Below are 19,947 nucleotides of genomic sequence, written 5' to 3' on the forward strand. Positions count from 1 at the left end.
AAAATGGATCTTCATCACTTCTGAAGTGGACGACATCAGAGTTGGATTCAGTGGAGTCACATGAAGAACAGAACACTGAGGCTAGAATAATAAACATCATGCTAAATATTAGCTGCTTATATTGTTCTCCAAAGGGTGACATCTCTCAGTGAAGTTTATTGGCTGGACTTTGAGAAAAAAAAAAAAATCTATGACAATCCTGAGGTTACTGTGAAGAGCTGTTTCTTTATCCAGTCATTTATTAAACTTGCCTGAGTCCCATAAAGCTTCCACTGCCACATCAAGATGGGACTGAACAGTTCAGTCAGTTTAGCTTGTTTTAGCAGTGACTGAAGGTAACAGACTGTGGGAAAAATTGTGTGTTGGGTTCATATGAGCATTCTGGGTTGGTCTGCACTGATGCAATGTTAAAGTGGGAGCTGCTGGGTGTGGGAGGTAACTGGGTTACTGCTGCCCCAGCAACTCCTTCCCCATTTTCCTGCAACTACAGCTACCTGCAGCCACAAGAAATGTGGCTTTTTGTCCACATCTGAAGCAGTGCTGACAGATATCACCCATCCCAGCTTCTCTGCATGCTTGGCATCCTTTAGTCCTCACAGATCTGCCATGAAATTGTAAATACTTTAGAACTGCAAAGTGACATTTAATTTAATCTAGCTGTCCACAGTAAGAAACCTGAATTATGTGGTAACCTTAAACATATAGATTTCATTGACAGGATGGTGCAAGTGGCCAAGAGAATAAATGCAGAAAAAAAAAATTCCATTTGTACCATTAGAAACGGTAAAAATTGCTTTGCAGATTAGACATCAACTCCAACTGGAGGCTGTATGAGACAGGAATTTTCCTTCAAAACATGGAACTGAGAAATGTTAAATTTGATTTCATGCAGTTTTCTGCCACGACTCTAGACCTGGAAATCTAAGTTCTACATATTTTTAATATTTTAAGAACCATAAGTAGATTTGGTAGGAAGTAAACCAGAAAGTTTCTATGCTTTTCTTGTGATGGATACTTGAATATTTGACCCATTTCACTCAGAAATAAACAAAAAAGATTCAAAGGGATTTTTGAACACTGATGTTTTAATTCAAAATTTCTTTGCGAATCAGTTCCTTCAGATACAGATCATTTCATTCTCCTTCACTGTACAAGGCTATAAAAAGTTCACAGCAACAGCACAAACATACAAAATAGTAATTTTTACCAAATTCATTTGTGTTTTTCCTCCTCTGCTCTCCTTAAATACATCTGAACTCTGGTGAGGAACCCAGCCATAGCAAAAAAAGATTCAAGTCAGTGTATACAATCTTATTTACAGAGAACTTTGATCAAAGTGCATTGAAGAGAGTCCTGATTTACAGTCACATCTCTGAGGGAGGAAATATATTTACACTGTTTACAAACGCTGTAACCATGGTGATCTCAGCAGCAGCAATAATAATAATGCAATTAACAGAAGAAACCCTAATATTACCCAGCAAAGCATGATCAGAAATATTAACATCCTGTTTCATAATTAAATACTCGTCTTTTAGTCTCCAGACTTCTTCCCCGTTAAGACCTGAGAACTTTGACCCGGTTTAAATCAGAACCAGGAAACGGTTTGATGAAGACACCCAGTTCTTCAGATGTTCAGTCCAGGCAGAACACGGAAAGACCCTCAAAGAGAAAACTGTTCTCTGAACGGACGGGCAAAGACAATGTCAGAAAAGCAAAAAGAAAAATTCCTTAACACTTTGGAGTGAACATGGAAAACTCATGGAAGTATTCACATAATAAATAACATTTCCTCTTCACCACAGATCAGGACTTAATGCACTTCTGAAGGCATGTGGTTGAACTGTAAGGGCCGCCGTTACGGCGAACCGTTGGCATCGTAACACGGAGGAGGTTTCCGCAAAGAGAACAAATAAAAAAAACCAAAATCCTGAGAACGATCAGGATAAATCATCGTCTGTGCTCACTATTGAAATCTGTGGAAAAAAGAGATGAGATTTTATTTAACTTTGTAAGAGGAAATTGCAGCATTTTCATGCACCTCAAAATATTGACTTTTTAATAAAATATAAATATTCAGATGACTGAGAAAAAAAAAGATAAGACTTATTTGGGTAGGAAATAAACTGATCTCAACATCTTAAAGATTCATGCAAGTGGGTTTGAAGCCAGAAAACATTTTTTTTTAATTATTATTAATTTAATCAAGTAAAACAAACCTGGAGGAGGAAATGAGGAACTATTCTAATTACAAAAGTTCTCAGGTTTGGGTCGACTCACCGCTGGGTAGGTGTGGCCCACGTTGGCACCGTGGCGGGTGATGTCGATGTTGAGGTCTTCTTCTGTGGTTTTCAGGTAGACTGGGTTGTCAAAGTTCATGCTCTTCTGGTTCTTCAGCTGCCAGTTCCTCCACATCAGGTAGGCGCCTGCTCCGGCCATGGCCAGCAGCACTGCAGCAGAGACACAGGCTGGTGAGAAACAGATCTGACCTTCATGTTTGACCTTGGAGGCAGCTGTACTTACAGACAGGCAGGATGGCCCAGGCAGCAGCAGAGCCTCTGGCTGTGGAGTCCACCTGGATAGACGTGCTCACATTGGCTTCTGGAAGAGACAATGACAAAATCTATACCAACAACTTCCATACACCTTGAACAGGTTAGGATAGGTTTATGGTCTACACAAAACCTGCTCTTTACACGTTTTGCAAAACTCATTCTTAGATAAGGTTTAAGACTGCTCAGTTCAGAATGAGTCGTTTTAGGGCTTCTTGTCACCAATAACCAAATAAAAACCAATTCACAATTATACAATTGTATAGCTTTGAAAAGCATAAGTGGAGCCTCCTGCAAAAACAAGAATGCGGCAAGTGGATTATGGTTGTCTTTTCCACCAGCCATTGTACAGTGCATACAGCAGTAAAACCTGCTGACCAAACGTGCTGGGTTTGAGTTGCTAGGCAACAGGCTGGGATGTTACATTTGGAAGGTTTTTGTAAAGGCTCATTTTTCTGAAGCTAAAAATATTTGCCAAAAATTAGCTCAGGTGTTTAAGAGCTTGGGTTGTTTTTGATTTGAACAGTTTGTTCCACAAAGGAAAGGAAAATTGAGGCAGTGAAGATCTGCTTTAACACCTGGGAATACTGAAGACCCAGGATTTATTACAAGACTTCTAGAAACTCTTCAAATCTAAATATTTGGTGGCATTTTATTGCAATAAAAAAAATTATGAAAATCTCCAGGCATTCAGAGCCTTACAAGACAGACGCTGGTGTAAATCAAACGCTCACAATCAAAACAAGCTGCAGTTAATTCCTGCATTAATCTTTACATATGCAGAATTGTGGAAAAAATAAATTGTTCAAATAGCAAAAATAAAAACTTCCAGCAGATTTTGAGATTCGTAAACTACAGTGACAGTCCTGCTCCATTTTCACAGGATCACATGAATGCATGTTTAACTTGTTTCAAGCCAAAAACTGCATGTGCACTTCATAATGTCTACCTCTAGATGGCACTCCTGTTCTACATTAGTTCAGAGGCAGATTTAATTTGTTAATCAGGACAGTAAACTATTCCAACAGCAGAGAGGTGATTACTGAATGTTGCATGGATTGTTCTGCATTTAGCAACAAGTCACAAGGATTCCTCGTGTTTCTGATTAAAATCTAAATTACTCAAGAAAAGATACAGGGAATTTCAGTTGTTTCAAGAGTTTCCAGGTTGAAATGATCCAACTAAAGAAACATCTGAGGGATGATTCATTTATCTCAGCAGGATTAGAAGATTTACAGGTTAATTTCAGCTCTTAGATTAAGATAAAAGCAGCAGAAGTTTCAGTTAAAGCAGAAGAGAAGGTTAATTTAGAGAAATCTTTGACAGGAGGAGTAAAACTAGATGCTACTTGATTTGAGGAGAGCCCAGCATGCTTTGAGATGATGGCATTAGGTTTTACCTTTGGGCTGCGTTAGAGCTTCACTAAAGTCCTCTGAGGAAGAGTCTGTCACTAGAAGAGGAACAACAAACCTTAAGCATTCAAGGTCGTCCCATTTTTGAGTTTTCTTTGAATGTAGACCAGATCTCTGGAGAGTAAACTGGTTTATCTGATGCATGAAAGCAGAAGTCAAAACAGTCGCTGCAATCTGCATTAGTGGTTTCAACATCCTGTATTAAATGACTCCAACTGGGAAGTCTGGTCCTTTTGCCTAGAAAGTCCAGTTCATTTGGGGAGGTGTGAATGTGGAAGTGAACTCTGGTCCACCTACAAACATTGGCCTTCATTTGGACACTGGTGCGGTTTGAATGCCTATATGAATGGACCACAGATCGCTCCTAAAGCAGGAAGTAGACTACAGCGTAGAGCAGCGTTTCCCAATTCCGGTCCTCAGGCCTCCCTGCCCTGCATGTTTTAGGTGTTTCCCTTCTGCTACACACCTGGATTGAATATATGGGTGATCAACAGGTTTCTGCAGCACTTGATGGTCATGCAATCATTTGAATCAGCTGCTCTGGAATAGAGGCACATCTAAAACATGCAGAGCAGGGAGGCCTGAGGACCGGAATTGGGAAACGCTGGCATAGAGCATATAAAAATAAGAGGCTTTCTTCATGAAACATAAACAAACCTGCCCACACAACAGAGCATTATGGGATTTCAAGTTTGTTTCTCATTGTAAACACTGAAAAACCTAAACTTCTAGCATTTCAGCTCACACTGAAGGGAAAAACTCCACTTATCTGTAAAGGCGGCCCGTAAACAATAAAAACAGTCGTTTGTAGCTGCGAGTTGAGCTTCTGTTCACTTTGTGTTTCTAACAAGATTAGAGTCGGCCGGTGCAGCAGCCTCACAAAGCTCTACAGTTCCCGGTCGGCCCAGCTGAGGCAGCTGGAAAATGGGCTGGACGGGCAGAAACGGCCCAATTAGTCTGCAGCCTTAAAGGGACAGGTGCCAATTTTTGCAGGCATGTAACCAACAGAACTATGAGGTTTAGCATAGTTCTTCAGTCTATGCTAAGTGTGATTTAAATAAACTTTCCAATACAAGGAACTAAAATTGACCAAGTTTAGGTAAATACTTCAACAAAATGTGGAATAACTAGAAACTAGAGGGAAAATAGGAAGCAAACTCAAAGGTGAAGAAGAAAGTAAAGGTTGCAGTAGAGCTGGGATCCAATTTTTGAAGAATCTGGATTCCCCTGTTCTGTTGGATTTTCAGTAGAAGGTCTCAAAATCTCATTTAAATCAAGTCAAAATGACTAAATTAATTTTTTTAAAACAACCTCTTTATACTCTACTATCTTCCAATCCTCCACAGATTCTCAGCGTTTGCTGTAAAATAAAGAGAAAATCTGGGAAAACTGAAGTTTGTTGGGAGCGCCGTCATGAAGACGGTCCAGCGATCTGCGAGTCTCGGCTGGAACCAGAGTCCAATTAGTGCTGCGGATTCAGCTGTCAGGTTTCTGTTTGGTTTGAAAAGGCTAATCTGTGAAAGGAGCTGGAGCGGAGCCGCAGGGAAAAACAAAGCGAGTCTCTAAGCAACCGGTCGTCCAGCAGGAGGGAAAGGCCAGAGCCGCCGCTCTGCCTTCACTCCTGGAACCGCTAATTGTTGCAAACAATCCTGGAGCTGCTTCAAACTGGACCACTGCAGACATTTACCCACAACTTAAAATTCAAGACGCCGGTTCCCTTTTCTCCTCTAGAAGCCTTAAAACAGGCGAGTGGTACTTACTATATTGAAAACATGAGGATGAAACAAAGAATTCAGCAGTAAAACAAAGGATGATGTTTAGAGTTGATGTGAAAACATCAGAAAAGCTGCAGGAATAACTTTGTGCATTTCAGTGCAGAACTCACCAGGTCTGCAGCGATGGCCGTCGGCTGCCAGCTCCTGGCCTGCAGGACACACACAGCTGTACTTGGGGGAATGTTTGTTGATCTGTGGAGCAGGAAGACACATGAAGCTGCAGCCGCCATTTTCACTTTTCTCTGTGCACCAGTTGGTACCTGCAGAAAAAAAAAGAAGAAAAAAACAAGATCACTGAGTGTAACTGAAGCCCAAATCAAGCTGAGAACTTGTTCAACACCAGTCCTGGGTTAAACTGGGTGACCTTTGACCTCTTACCAGCCAGCTGGATCAGCTCATGGTAGACGATGACGTCCTGAGGGTCGTTCAGGTTGCTGGCGAGCGTGATGACATCAGAACCAGAGAACTTGTTAGCGCCGTAGATGGCTTTGTTTTCACCGTCTGTCCAGAAGACCCGATCCTGAAAACAGAACCAAACATGGCCGACTTTTATACAGAGCTGATTATTATTTCAGTAATCCATTGTTCTGATGATTAATGGAAAGTTTGTCATATTTTACAGATTTTCAATTTGACCACCTAAGTCTTGTATACAATTTTAGAAATTGTCCAAATAATATTTTAAGTAAAATATTTTATAGCCAAAAACTTTTTATTTTTATGATAAATAAAAATATTTTTATTTATCATAAAAATATTATACTTTGTATAGAAGTACTTTGTATAGAAGTACAACTGCCTTGTTTTCAGTAACAAGGCAGTTCAAATAAACTTGATTAAAATGCAGCAGAATTTCTTTAGCTTCGTTTTAGGAGAAGCTAAAAATGCCTCTAGAGTTTTTGGTGAAAAATTGACAGTGTTTTTAATAATGTATCTATTTCATAAAGTTTTAGCTTAAAAATACTGGTCCAAATATTCTTTCAGGAATTTACCTTTGAGTTTATATATTCCAGTTAAAGAGTGATTACTAAATTGGTAATTAATTATAAATCATTTCAGTCAAACTTGTATACTCGTACTATTAAAGTGAAAGTTAAACAGGTTGCATTTTTTAGCTGAAACTTTAATTTTTTATTGATGTCGATGAATTTAATGAGAAATCTGAAAGCAAAACGAACCTCGAACACGGTGAGAGCGAACGGATGAGCCAGGTAGTCTGCAGACTGCAGCACCTTGTTCCTGTTGTCTCCGTTCAGGTCGACGCTACTGAGCATGTGCAGCTTAGAGTCGACCCAGTACAGCCGGCCTTTGATCAGATCTGAAGAGACAAAAAGATCAAAAATAGTTTCATTTCTGCAGTGTCAGATCTAAATGTTTCACCAATGAATAGATTTTTATCATTTCAGCTACAGGTTTTTATTTTGGAGATGTTTTTGCCTCCATCCCTACCCAGTGTGATCCCGTTTGGCCACTGGATGTCAGTCGCCACCAGAACCTGCCGGTCCGCTCCGTTCATACCAGACTTCTCGATCTTAGCTGGCTCTCCCCAGTCAGACCAGTACAGAAACCTGAAGCCAGTATAGAAAATGTCCAGTCAGCTGATCAGACCAGTGCTCTGCCAGAGGAAAAACCCAAAATGTTTCCACCCACCCAGATAACGGATCCACAGCGATTGAGGCGGGTTCTTTCAGGCCAGTGTTAAACAGAACTTTCCGTTTGGTTCCGTTGAAGTTTGCCACAGAAATGGTTTTGGTTCCCAGATCGGACCAGTACAGGTTCTTGTAGATCCAGTCGACGGCGATCCCCAGAGGAGTCTGGACGTTGTCGATCACCTTCTTATGGACACCAACGTCTCCTCGCTTGTCCAGGACGGTGCTGAAGAGAAAAAAACACAGAAGTTTGAGGAAACGAAATTCTCACTTTGTTACGTTTAAATGATTTATTAGTTAAAAATGACAAAGTGATTTTCTAGACACAAAATTACAGCAAATACTCCAAAAGTCAGTTGGCAAATGAGCTGAAAGTTTTCATTTTCCTGCACATGTCCAAGAAATAACTACATTCACACTACAACCTGAAGTGAAACAAATCAGATTTTTTTTTTACCCTTATTCGACCTGCATCTGATCTTTTCATGGCAAAAATTGAGCATTAAAGCTGCAATATGCAACTTTTATGAAAATAAAAGGTTCACATATTTAAAGGTTATTATGTTGAGATAAAGTTGATGTTTGGAAACCCTGAGTCTACCTGTATATGGCCCTCTGTCCCAGGTCGGCCCAGAAGATGGTCTGCTGGTTGAAGTCTGCATCCAGAGCTGCTGCGTTTCTCTGCTGCTCCACAATCTGCGTGTACTCCTTCCTCTCCAGACCCAGACGGCGAATATCACGTCGATTGGTGAAGATCAGGCACGGCTCCTTACCTGAACATGGAGAAAAATTAGCTTGTAAAAACCAGGAAAGGTGAAAACATCCAAAACTAAAAGTTCCTGATGCTCACCAACAGCCTTGCAGACGCCGGTAGCCGGATCCATCTGGTAGCCGTTGTGGCATTCACACTTATAGCCTCCCTTCAGGTTGACACAGATCTGACTGCAAATACCAGGATTCATGCACTCATTGATGTCTGCATCAAGAGATAAAGAGGAATCGTTTAGAAATTTAAAGCTGCATAACAACCATCTTAAAATTTTAAGTTTAATTATAAGATTAGCAAACAAGACATTGAAATCTATAATTTCAGTTTCTGCTGGTTGTACATTTGGGAGGAAATTAAACACTTCTGCGCTGGTGGAGTTTATGCCAGGAGAGACAGACTGTCAGAAAACAACCTGCAGGATTTCTGCTTTAAAGCTGATGGACGATCAGAACATGGAGCAAAATCCTGCAGCGTCTTTGGATCAAGATTTTAGTTGAAATTAAATTAGTCAAAACTGGACTGTTAAATGAAAATTAGTCAATTAGCTTTTATCAGCCTCATTTCTTCTTTGCAGCACAAAAAAAGAAAAAAATTCAACTTAAAGTTCCCTTCTTGAACTTGTCTGGTGATTACAGTGGATCGTACCTCCACAGGTCTTGTGGTCGATGAGCTGCAGTCCAGGTGTGCAGTCGCATTCAAAGCCGATCACCGTGTCTTTGCAGATGTGGGAGCAGCCGCCGTTGTTCAGGAGACACTCGTTCACATCTGGAACAAGAAATGCCACAGTTTACAGTAGGAGCAACAAAATAAAAAACAGGCGTCTTCTACAAACAAAAACATAAATTATCAGTTCTTCACATAGATTTGCTTTTAGAAGTTGACAAGCTGACAACTCCTTCAGACTAGCTAGCAGCATTTGGCAAACATCTGGTGGAACTGCTGAGCTCAGGAGCTACTTCTCAGTGAAACGCTGGTAAAAACATTAAAGGGTTAATAGAGAAGCCATGTGATGACATCCTGAAGTCAGTTTCAGAAAGCAGGAATTTTTAAAGAGACAGACCAAAGTTCAAGGCGTTAAATAAGTAAAGTTTCTTTTAAGTCTTGTTTGATGAATATAGCATTTGCATTTCAGTAACAATTGAAGGCAACAGTTACTGGATTATGCTATAAAATGTAACAAAGTTGACATTTAAAGGAGGATCAAACACTGTTGTGCAGGTTAGTAAAGAAATACTGACTGATTTAAAAATTCATCTCATCCTTTCATGATCATTAAAAAAAAACCATAAGTACCACAGATGCTCATTCATAGAGTTAGCATAATTTAGTCCTATTTAAATCAAACTCACTGCACTCTTTGATGGGCTCGTCGCTCCAGTCTGGACAGTCTCTGATCTTGTTGCACACTTTGCTCATTTCGATGCATTCTCCGCTGCGACACTTGAACTTCTCTGGCCCGTTACACTGAGTCACTGAAAAACAGGAAATTAATCCAGATGATCACTGATCCAATATGAAGAAATTTGTTTCAATGCTAAAATCTAGCATGAGGACGTTAAGTTTTAAAACCAGAGTAAAGTCTTACAGTTCTTGCAGTTGATTTCGTCTGATCCGTCGGCGCAGTCTCTGATGCCGTTACACTGTCTGCTTCCCAGGATGCAGCTTCCATCCTCACATTTGAACTGATCCGGCCCACAACTCCTCACAGCTGCAAACAAAAACTCCAACTTTAATTTGTTCTGAAGAAAAATAATCAGTGAAACAGAAGCTGGAAGTTGTCTGGACGGCGTAACGTACGACAGTTAGCCTCGTCGCTGCCGTCCTTGCAGTCTGGGTCTCCGTCGCATCTCCACTTCTTATGGATGCATTCTCCAGAGCCGCACTGCATCTCGCTGGGCAAACACTTGGCTGGCGGCGTCGGGTGGCGGCCGCAACGAGTCGGAGCTTCATCTGACTGGTCCTACAGAAACACAGCAAACGCTTTAAAATTAGAATATTTTACTTAAATGCCAATATTTCAGCTAAAATCACCAAACCTTTTGGTTTTGCTAGAGGTCTGGAATGTCACAGGAATCCTAATTATGATTAAATTTATAGATGTGCATTAATGAAAGTTGCAGTTGGACACTTCAGTCATACTCTACAGTTTTCTAGATTGAATTTTGTTTTTCTACAACATTAAATGTTATGATTCTTGCACTGTAAAAATTTAGCAAGTTTGCAGCTTTTTAAAATTGTTTACATTCAGATTATACAAATCTGGATTTTCTCACATCGATGCTCTTCAGGTTTCCAGAGTGACGTTAGTCTAAGAAATACCAACTTGTTTTCCAGCTTCTATTCATCTCAACTCACAGAAGCAATTAGTTTTATTTTATACATTTGTCATTTAATTTGGTAATGGAAAAATTATTAAAATTGGAAATTGAATCTGGTGTAAAACAATTGTTTCATTTTAAGCAATAAAGACAGACTTTGCAGCTTCTCACACTAGTTTGATCTGTTTATTTGAAGGGTTTGATTGGTGTCATGTGTGATTATTCACAAATAGAAATTTTCCACATGCAATTTTAATTTAAAAAAAAAAGCAGAATTCTGTCACAGAATCATTCATTTTAAAATCATATTTTGAGACAACTGTCTCATTTCCTATCAAACTAAATTCCTCAGAATTAAAGTAGTTTTAAGTCTAATTCTGACCTGAACTTGACCTGTAAATCTCTAAAAAGTATCGGCAGTAGAAAATGGCCCTTCAGTCCTCAGACCTGAAGGTTCACCTCTTCGTTTCCGTTTCCTCTCACCTGACAGTCGACGTCATCATCACACACCCAGCTGGCCGGGATGCAGGACGCGTTCCCACACTGGAACTCACTGGGAGCGCAGGACGACGGCGCGCAGTCCACCTCGTCCGAACCGTCGCCGCAGTCGTCCTCGCCGTTGCACACAAAGTTCTTGGAGATGCAGCGGCCGCTGGCGCAGGTGAACTCGTTCAGAGCGCAGGTGACGTTACCTGGGAGGAGTAACAGTGTTTAATTCAGGTTCTGATTTTAACTGAATGAGGTCTGATCCACTCTGCTGCTCTACATCCACTGAGGCAGAAGCTGCAGTTGTGAACTGAGCCAAGCAGGTTTCTGCAGCTCAGCATCCCATAATCAATACCAGCTGATCTCGCTTCAGGGAATCCATGAGCATCCGCCGAGATATCTGGAGTTTTCCTCAAGCGCTTCATCAATACGACAACAAGAGGCACAGCTAAACTGCAGTAAAAACCCAAATCACTGAGAGCACAGGATGTTTCTCACCATGTTGTGACAGAGAACCTTCTAGAACAATTCAAACTAACTTTCACATTATGACTAGCATTTTCATGGTTCTTGGTAAAATACAGCCGAGTTAAAACGAATGAGCTTCTCAATCAATATGAAGTATTGACTGAGCAGTAATGTAAAGCACTTCAGACATTTTGTTTATCAAAATCCCAGGAGAAAACGTTGAACCGCTATGAATGCCTCATCTTCAGGTTTTCCAGCAGTACTTGGACCATAAATTATCTAAAGGTGAACACGTTGCTGCTGATTGCAGCGGCTAGACGTTCAACTTAACAGGGAAACGACGGATTCAAAAGGTCAAATAATTACTGGGGCGTTGAGGGGAGAAAAGCAGTTTCCACCCACCACAGTTGACTTCGTCCTCTCCTTTGTCGCAGTCTTTCTCGCCGTCACATTTCCAGAAGATGGGGATGCAAAGCGTGGTTCCCGGGCCGCAGCTGAACTCGTTAAGACGACACGTCCGCATGTCTGCAGACAGAGGGAACACGGCGAGTTCAGCAATCAAATCCAAACCGCAAAGAGCGCAGCACCAAAGCAAGACGTTCTAGGAACATGTCAAACTGTAAGAGTCAATTAAATATTTGGTCTGAAGTTACATGAAGCTCAGTCCTACAGAAAAAGAAAATATAGCAGTTTGAATTAGACATTGCATCTACTTTCTTGATATTGTGCAGCACCAAGAATGAAAATATGTTTTGGGGAATATGCATAGCTTTACTTTTTTATACACTAATTAGTGCATTCAAAAACAAAAGTACTGTTGGAGCCAATTAGATAAAAATGACAACAGAACCAAGCAGGGTCAAAACAAAGGTGTTACAATATTTCTTTACATGAACTAATTAAAATCACAGGCGACTATGGAGCTAAATTGGGGCAAAAAAGACCCAATTTAGGGGCTTAAATCCTACAGTTTGGATTTAATATCCAAACTATAGGATATTAAATCATATCCAATAGTTTTTAAAGCTTAATACCATACCAACTTTATTTATGAAGCACTTTATGCACCGACAGAACCAACGTGCTATACACAATCATAAAATAAGTCAAATGTTGCATTTTATTCAACTTTTACATAATTTATGCGAGACACGAATCAATTCTGCACCAGAAGAAGCCAGACGCAGGAGATCTGAACATAAACAGGTGAAATTATAAATAAAATTTAAAAAGAGTTTCTCAGCAAACTCATCACATTCTAGAAATCTTGTAAGAATCATTTTTGAAAAAGTTCAGCTTGCTTTAAATTTGATGCACGAGTTTATAAACTTTTAAAGTTGCCAAGCGAAACATTAAGAAAAAAAAAAAAGCAACTTCTTTGAAATTAGAAAGTTTAAAGCAAAGTTTAACTGTTGCAGGAAGAGAGAAATCACCACCAGGAATGTGGAGGAGGAGTCAGCGGGTTAAAATTAAAGCCAGACATTTGCAGCTGCTGAGCTGAAGCCGGCAGCTGGTCAGACATCAGCGTGACGCAGCAGCAGCTCTGATATCAGAACATGACTGGACCTGAAAACGACCCGATCATGACCTTCAGAACCAACAGGAACATAAACAGCTGCTGCACTAAACATGACAGAGCAGAACTGGCTCAGGCATCAGCAGGAAACTGATCCAAACTCAGAAAGCAAGAAATGATCTTTTATTTCTGATTAAAATGAAGCCAGGAAAAAGTTACTTGGCATGTATTCATTAGCAGGATTAACTTTTTCCCCACAGCTTCACAGTTTAACATCTTTGCTGATTGAAGCCTGTCAAACACGCCTAAACAAGTTGCATTGTGGGAGAACTTACGGCAGATTTCTACGCTCTCGTCGGATCCGTCCTCGCAGTCCGGCTCGCCGTCGCAGTGCCAGCGCTTCGGGATGCACTGACCGCTGCGGCACACAAAGTCCACATCCGCACACGTCTTCTGAACTAAAACAGAACCAGAATAATTTAAATTAAAATACTGGGATCCAGTTTAGTTTGGGTTTTATTACACAGCCAGCATCAGAAACTAGTCCTGCATCTTTAGTTTGGACCATCTGGTGTTTAACTGAGGCTGAGATGACAGAAAGTCGTGGGAAGAACATTAAAATCTCAGTGGATTCTGATTATTTTTGCAACATTTTGGTTGCTTTGTATCCCAATTCCTGCACTGCAGGATGTGGAGTAGAAAATTTGGAAATCATTAAAGTCCAACATGTTCCCAGCTAAATGTTGCTACGTGCAATTAGCACGTTTCCCTCTCATCCTTTTTCCCTGCTTATTTAATGTTTTTTTTTGTGAAAACTTGTTTGATTTTTGTTGAAAAACATTTGACATAAACTAAGAGTTCAAATCACATGATGTTTCGTTTCCTGTTCATAAAGGATTTAAACATCCCATCCCCCTCCTCTTATTCTTTCCTTGCTGTGTTTTATTGAATGACCCAGATAGTTGAACATATTGGATCCAGATTTAGCTCCGCTGTGCTTTTCCTTCCCATCAGGTTCGACTCTCAAACCGTCACCTTCCTGGTTCTAAGGCAACAGAACGGCTCAGAATCTGAACGGTAAATAGATTAGCTCTGATTTATTGAAGCGGTTTGACATTAATATGCAGCAGCTTTCAGAACTTCATGCATCTTTCACACGTTTTTTTTTAATCCGCTTCAAACTGAGTTCTGCACAGAAACGTTACAGAAAAACCAGAGCAGGTTGAGGCAGAATTACAGGCCTAGTCAAAGCAAATTTATACACGTAAAAAAGATAAAACGTGTTAGAGATGTTTATCTGCACAAGAAAATAAACTTTGGTTTCATTGGTACGTTAAACAAGTCAAAAAAGGTGAAATTAGCTGATCAGAGAGCTGCCTCCAAGTGGAAAGTTGAGTGGAAGGAAAACATCTTGTGAAGTGAAGCCTGTTCTGTATGTTTACTATGGTTTTATAACTTTACTTTTACGTTGAACTGCCTCGTTACTGAAATGTGCTAAACTAAAACTCCACTGATCCAGAAGTTGCTACATCAGCGTTTGTGTTCTGGTAAAGCGGGTCGTTCCTCCTCACCACAGGAGTTCTCGTCGCTGCCGTCCGTGCAATCCTCGTCGCCGTCACATTGCCACACGGCCGGGATGCAGCGGCCGTTTCCACACTGGAACTGGTTGGCTTCACATTCAGTCTTCGTACCTGCAGAGACACAAACAAGGTGATGAGAGAACTTCCTGAAACTTGATGTTTCTACAGGGTTAACAGAAGTTTTATCATTCTTAACTTTAGTAGGTTCTGATCTTATTAAAAATCAAGCCTCATGTGACAAATATTCAATAATTAACCAAACAGTGAAGGAAAAAGAAAAATTCAACTTTTATAGTTTAGTGCATTTTATTTTGAAATCAGACCCAACTTGAGCCGTCCTGAATTGATCCAAAGGAAAGATTAATCCTGAGGTTAAGAGTTTGTGTCGTTTGCTCCAGCTGCAGGTTCAATAATTTAAACAGAAGCACTTTGTCACTTCCTGCTCCAACAGGACTGAAACCAACGTTTCCAGACTGAAGGTCGGCGCTGTGGCCCGGTTTGCTGCAGCTGACATCGGAACATGTTCCTAAAATAACCCCGACCTTGAGGCTGGCGCCACGCTGCAGCCGTCCAGGTGGGGAAATGGAGCGCTCCTGGCTGTTCTCAGAGGTTTAAATGAAATATTCACCTCAGAAGAAGCAGACGGAGAAATGCAGCCATGACAAAAAACTGAAAGTGGGTCAGAAGAACCCGGATCGGCTCGGAACCGGAACAGCTTTGGGCCTCAGCGTGGAGCGGACCGCGCCCCAGATAGACAAATATTTAGCTGCTAGAAGATACAACTGGGTTTAAAAACAATATCTAAAAATTAAACATCCAAAAACAGAAAGACACACAACCAAGGAAATAAATAAAAGAAATTCCCTTCAAAATATAATTAGAGCTCATCATCTGATTAATTATTACAAAAGGCTCACTCAAATCATTAAAAATAAAACTGCGTGAGTGAAAACGTCACGCCATCAATTTGATAGCATTTCAAATATTTTAAAACTAATCAATATTCATCAACAGACTTTAATGAAAGGCTTTTATATCAGGTACATTTTTCAGCCATATCACTCAGCTCAGTCCTGTAGCAACTTATGGCATCCTAAGTTTTAAAACAATGGTAGGTCAGGCTTTTTAAAGACTGTTGATTGGCCAGAAGACCCCAATTGGTGCTGAGGAGCCATTGGCTGGTGTTCGCAAACAGCCAATCCAGGAGCGCCATTTATTTTCCTTGAAGGTGATTGGTTGTATCCCAAAGATTGAAGCTCAGACTGTAAATGTTGCTTCTGCAGTCGTGTTAAGAGTTTCCACTGGGTGCATTAACCCATATTAAGGTATATTTAGTGTTTTAGCTGGTAAAATAGTTGGGCACTGGTGGCTGTGGTTTCTAACTCCAGTCAATACTGGGATTTAACTATAGCTCTTCTTTAAAAACTCAGGAAATCCACAAAACGGAAGAAATTCAGCCAGTTACTGAACAGAAATGTCTTGTTACAAACACTGTCCAACAGAACAACCAGAAAACTAAAGTCCATTTCAGTGTCAGTGAATCGTTTCTGGTTTCTAGAGAATCCTGTTCCATCTTTAACCCAATCATGAACAAACTTCAACTACCCTCTACAATTCCCCGGTATGTCTGTCTTTCTGTTCCTGTAGCTTTAAAACATCTACAGTCATGAAGCCACCCAGCTGGTTCTGAAACTTATTTACCTGAAAGTTACAGCCCAGCAAGGCTGGCCACACCGCCTGAAGGAAAGGTTGTGACTCACCACAGTCTAAATGCTGACAAAGCAAAGAGATCCTGCAAGTCAAGCCTCAAAACAGACTCACATTACAAACTTGTGACTTCAGCAGAAATTACCAAGAAATGTTGACACTTTCCTGTAGTCAGCTCTTTTCATTAATAAAAAAAATAAAGGTTTCCCCATTTTGGGCAAATGTTCAACATAAACTCCTTAAATCCTTCCATCCATAAACATGTTCAGACCTGAAATACCAAAATCAAATCATAGGAAACTTAAATTTAGCAGAACATTTCACTTCATTGCATGTTTACTAGCCTGCAAAAAGACAAAACAGTTAAAATGTATATAATAAAGTCCATGTCAGTGCTACAGCAGTAAAAATAAGCAGAGTCGATGAACTGTAGATTCTGCTGCTTTTGTTCCTTCAGGATGGCTCCCCCACAGAGCTGCTGCTACGCCAGCCCATCGACTAGCTGCCAGGAACGCTGTACACTTCACCCTCTGATCAACAGTTAGACGTACCTGCATGAAGCAACGCTGCTTTCTCTGCAGTGTCACTCCTGATTTTCAAAAACTGACACCTAAAGGATCTACAAACAAGAGACTGGGGGAATGTTACCAGCAAACGCTAAAATTAGACATTTTCTGCCTTTAAGGTTCATTTCAGCAACATATTAAACACGTCAGCAAGTATTTGCACTTTATTTTTAAGCATTTTTGACTCTTAATTCAACATTCTCTAAAGAGGAAACATCTTGCATCATTACAGAGACATTGATAGTAAATTTAAAATGACACCCGTCATTTTCATGTACCGTTTGAAGCTGACAGGCGCTGAGCTGCATCAAATCATCTCCATTAAAAATAGAAAATTATTGTGCTCTATATAAATGCTGTCGCACTGGAGGTCATGGTGATGCAGTTTTCCCCAGTAACAAACGGCTGCAGCATGCTGCTCTCCACCACTCCGCCCACTTTAAGAACCCCCACACACTGACGCCCCCCGCCCGGCTTCCCACAGCCGAGGATCTGGGTCTCACTCAGCATCATAGTAACCATGGAGGGGGAGAGAAGAAAAAACATAAAACATCCATTTTAATCAGGCCAGCCTGCTTCTGCTCTCCTCTCACTAATCTGCATGACATTTTGGTCAAATAATTCGTCTGAATCTCAAACAGAGGCAGCAGCAGCGGCTCGTTTTGGAGAACGAGGCTCTTATTAGGCACCGTGGAGCCGATGCTGTAGGTGGGAAACCTGGGGATCGGTGCAAATCAGAGGAAAAACATTTCCTGCAGATATCAAATCAATTATGATGGCATTAAAGCCTCCACAACACAAAAATAAAAAATGTGGTTCAAATTATACCAGCTAACAATCAGCTTTGTATACACAGGCTTAAATGGATTATGTAATTGAAGGAAAGTATTCCTAAAATATGTAAATATTTTCTAAATATGCACCCACACACAAAAAAAACTCAATGCAAAAGCCAGCATAATAAAAAAATGTAAAAAGAATCTCAGTGGAAACAAAAATGTATGAAACATATATACATAACCTGCGTAATAAATTAAACATTTTAATAAAAGAAAATTTTATAGTAGAAATACACAAAACCTGCCTGATAATCAAATATTTTAATATAAAAAAACTTGGATAGTAGAGACAAAATGTACTAAACCTTCTTAATATAATAAAAATTGTTTAATACCAGTCAGAATCCAAGTACAAATCTTAATAATGAATTTTGTTAAAAATTTAAATAGAAAATCTGCCAAATAAAACAATTTGAATATAGCTCCAACATAAAATTACAGAAATATTTGTATATGAAAAAATCTTTACATTAATTAAAATCTTTTTTTTTAAAAAAGAAACCAACTCCCCATTTAAAGAGACAAAATTCAAACATTTTTAATTAAAACAAAAAGCCATTACATCTCCAGTTTTCTGACTACAGCTGTGGATAATTAAATTTACCATAATGTAATATTTAACAGCTATATGAACACTACTGTTGGTTACTGAGTCTATTTTAATGTTTTATCCTGGATTTTCAGGTTAAAATGAGAAGTTTTGCCGCTACATGTCCAAGCTGAACCCGGACACTCAGCAGGTAATTAGCCTTCATTGGGATCCCCTGCGGCCGGTGATTGGCCTAAATCACCGCCCCCTCCCCTCCGGAGCTCCAAGCTACTCCCAGATTTAATCCCCATTTCAAAGATGTTAATCCGCAGTTTGCCCCCTTTCTCGGCCAACATGTCGGCTTTCACTTAAAGAATGAAATAAATTAGGAACGTCACAGAGGCGGAGGGGGTTGGTGATGATGGCTGAGGAGAAATCACAAGACATTGACGCAAAAACGAAGAGGTTTAGGTGCTGAGCCACCAAATTAAGGGTTTAAATCTTTGTTTTAGTGGTTAAATTCTTTAAACGAGAGTAGGAATTAATTCAAAATGAATTAAACTTACAAACACTGACCAAAATGCTCGAAGAATGTGGTTTGTTTGCCAATTAGACGGCTAACAAGTGCATGAAGGTGCAGCCGGGAGACAGGTGTGCGGCTCGGTGAATGTTAGCTTAACCGCCCCGAACACCGGAGCGTTTAACCGGACAAACCGGGGGAACCGCAGCGGGCTCTTACCGTGGACGGTACCGCAGTGCTGGAGCCACATTAGCAGCAGGAGGAGGAGGATCCGAGGTGCGGACGTGACCATCTCTGGTTCGGAGGAGTCACGGTTCGGCCGCTGCTGCTAGCTGTGCTGGGCGCCCGCGAGCTCCCTGCCTGCCTTCTCCTGGCTCGCGCTGGCCTGCTCCTGCTTTTTCTTATGGTTCTGCCGGTCGGTCCACGCGCTAGCAGGAAGCACACATCCAAACAGGCGCGAGCGGAGAGGGCAGCTTTTATAGTCCGGAGGTGGCACGCGCCGCTGAGGAGGACTGCGTGCGCACCGGGAGAGGACGAATGGAGAAAAACACAACAACCGTAGAGCCCACGCGCCCTTTTATATCGTTCCGGGGTGATTCCAGTTCCGTCCAGTCCGTTTAAAATCCATTTTTTAAAAAGCGGTTAACGGTACCGGACCGGTACCGGGTGATTATCAGTGCTGCGCACAGCCGTGGAGGGGGTTTTCTCCTCCTTCAGTGCGTCTGCTGCAGGTAGTTAACCCTTCACTACCCGAACTAATTAATTAATTAATACCGCAGAAATCACAACTAGCTTGATCCAACTTATAAAATCTGAATCTTTAATGCCAAACAGAACATTTAAAAGAACAACACCTTTTATATAGTTATATATAACAAGTAAACAATGAGCTTAAAAAGAAAAATGGTTGATTTACACCAATTAACATTTATATGGAGTACCGTTTGTAACACTGTCAAAAATTAACAGTAATAATCTGAGTTATTTAACATGAGGATAAAATGAGGATTCATTTTTTAATGTAATATTTTCAATATGTTACTCATTTGTCACACTAAATATTTAATTAGCAAGCTAAATATTTAGTCTAAAGCTATGTTTTGTTAGCAGATATTTATAAATATTTAATTTATAAAGTAATTATTTAGCTCCAACCTATGTATTTTGTGTGCAAGCTAACTCTTTAGCCCCAATCTAAATATTTAGCTTTAAGCTAATAGATGGAAACATTCAGCTAAATATTCAAAGCTCTGAGCTAAAT

At 40.3% G+C, this 19,947-nt stretch overlaps 2 protein-coding genes across 3 annotated transcripts in view; both read right to left on the reverse strand.

The window, feature by feature from the left end:
- Window positions 1-19,947, reverse strand: part of LOC116724487 (NLR family CARD domain-containing protein 3-like) — a 638,369-nt gene that overhangs the window by 166,744 nt on the left and 451,678 nt on the right. The window lies entirely within an intron of this gene.
- vldlr (very low density lipoprotein receptor) lies at window positions 1,066-19,392 on the reverse strand. 2 transcript variants are annotated; one of them, XM_032570224.1, is made up of 20 exons: window positions 18,906-19,392; window positions 14,517-14,636; window positions 13,281-13,403; window positions 11,832-11,954; window positions 10,959-11,167; window positions 9,955-10,117; window positions 9,743-9,865; window positions 9,507-9,629; window positions 8,803-8,922; window positions 8,239-8,364; window positions 7,990-8,161; window positions 7,390-7,614; window positions 7,189-7,307; window positions 6,918-7,057; window positions 6,118-6,259; window positions 5,850-5,999; window positions 3,952-4,002; window positions 2,524-2,601; window positions 2,281-2,450; window positions 1,066-1,976 (listed from the first exon to the last, which is right to left on the reverse strand). In XM_032570224.1, exons 1-20 carry the CDS (start codon window positions 18,976-18,978, stop codon window positions 1,941-1,943), a joined length of 2,586 nt encoding a protein of 861 aa, XP_032426115.1. In that variant the 5' UTR covers window positions 18,979-19,392; the 3' UTR covers window positions 1,066-1,940. The 2 variants fall into 2 exon arrangements, with proteins under 2 accessions (XP_032426115.1, XP_032426116.1); XM_032570225.1 differs by lacking the exon at window positions 3,952-4,002 and having other exon boundaries at window positions 18,906-19,391.

This window comes from Xiphophorus hellerii, chromosome 8 (genome assembly GCF_003331165.1).
Source record: "Xiphophorus hellerii strain 12219 chromosome 8, Xiphophorus_hellerii-4.1, whole genome shotgun sequence".
Lineage (NCBI taxonomy): Eukaryota > Metazoa > Chordata > Actinopteri > Cyprinodontiformes > Poeciliidae > Xiphophorus > Xiphophorus hellerii.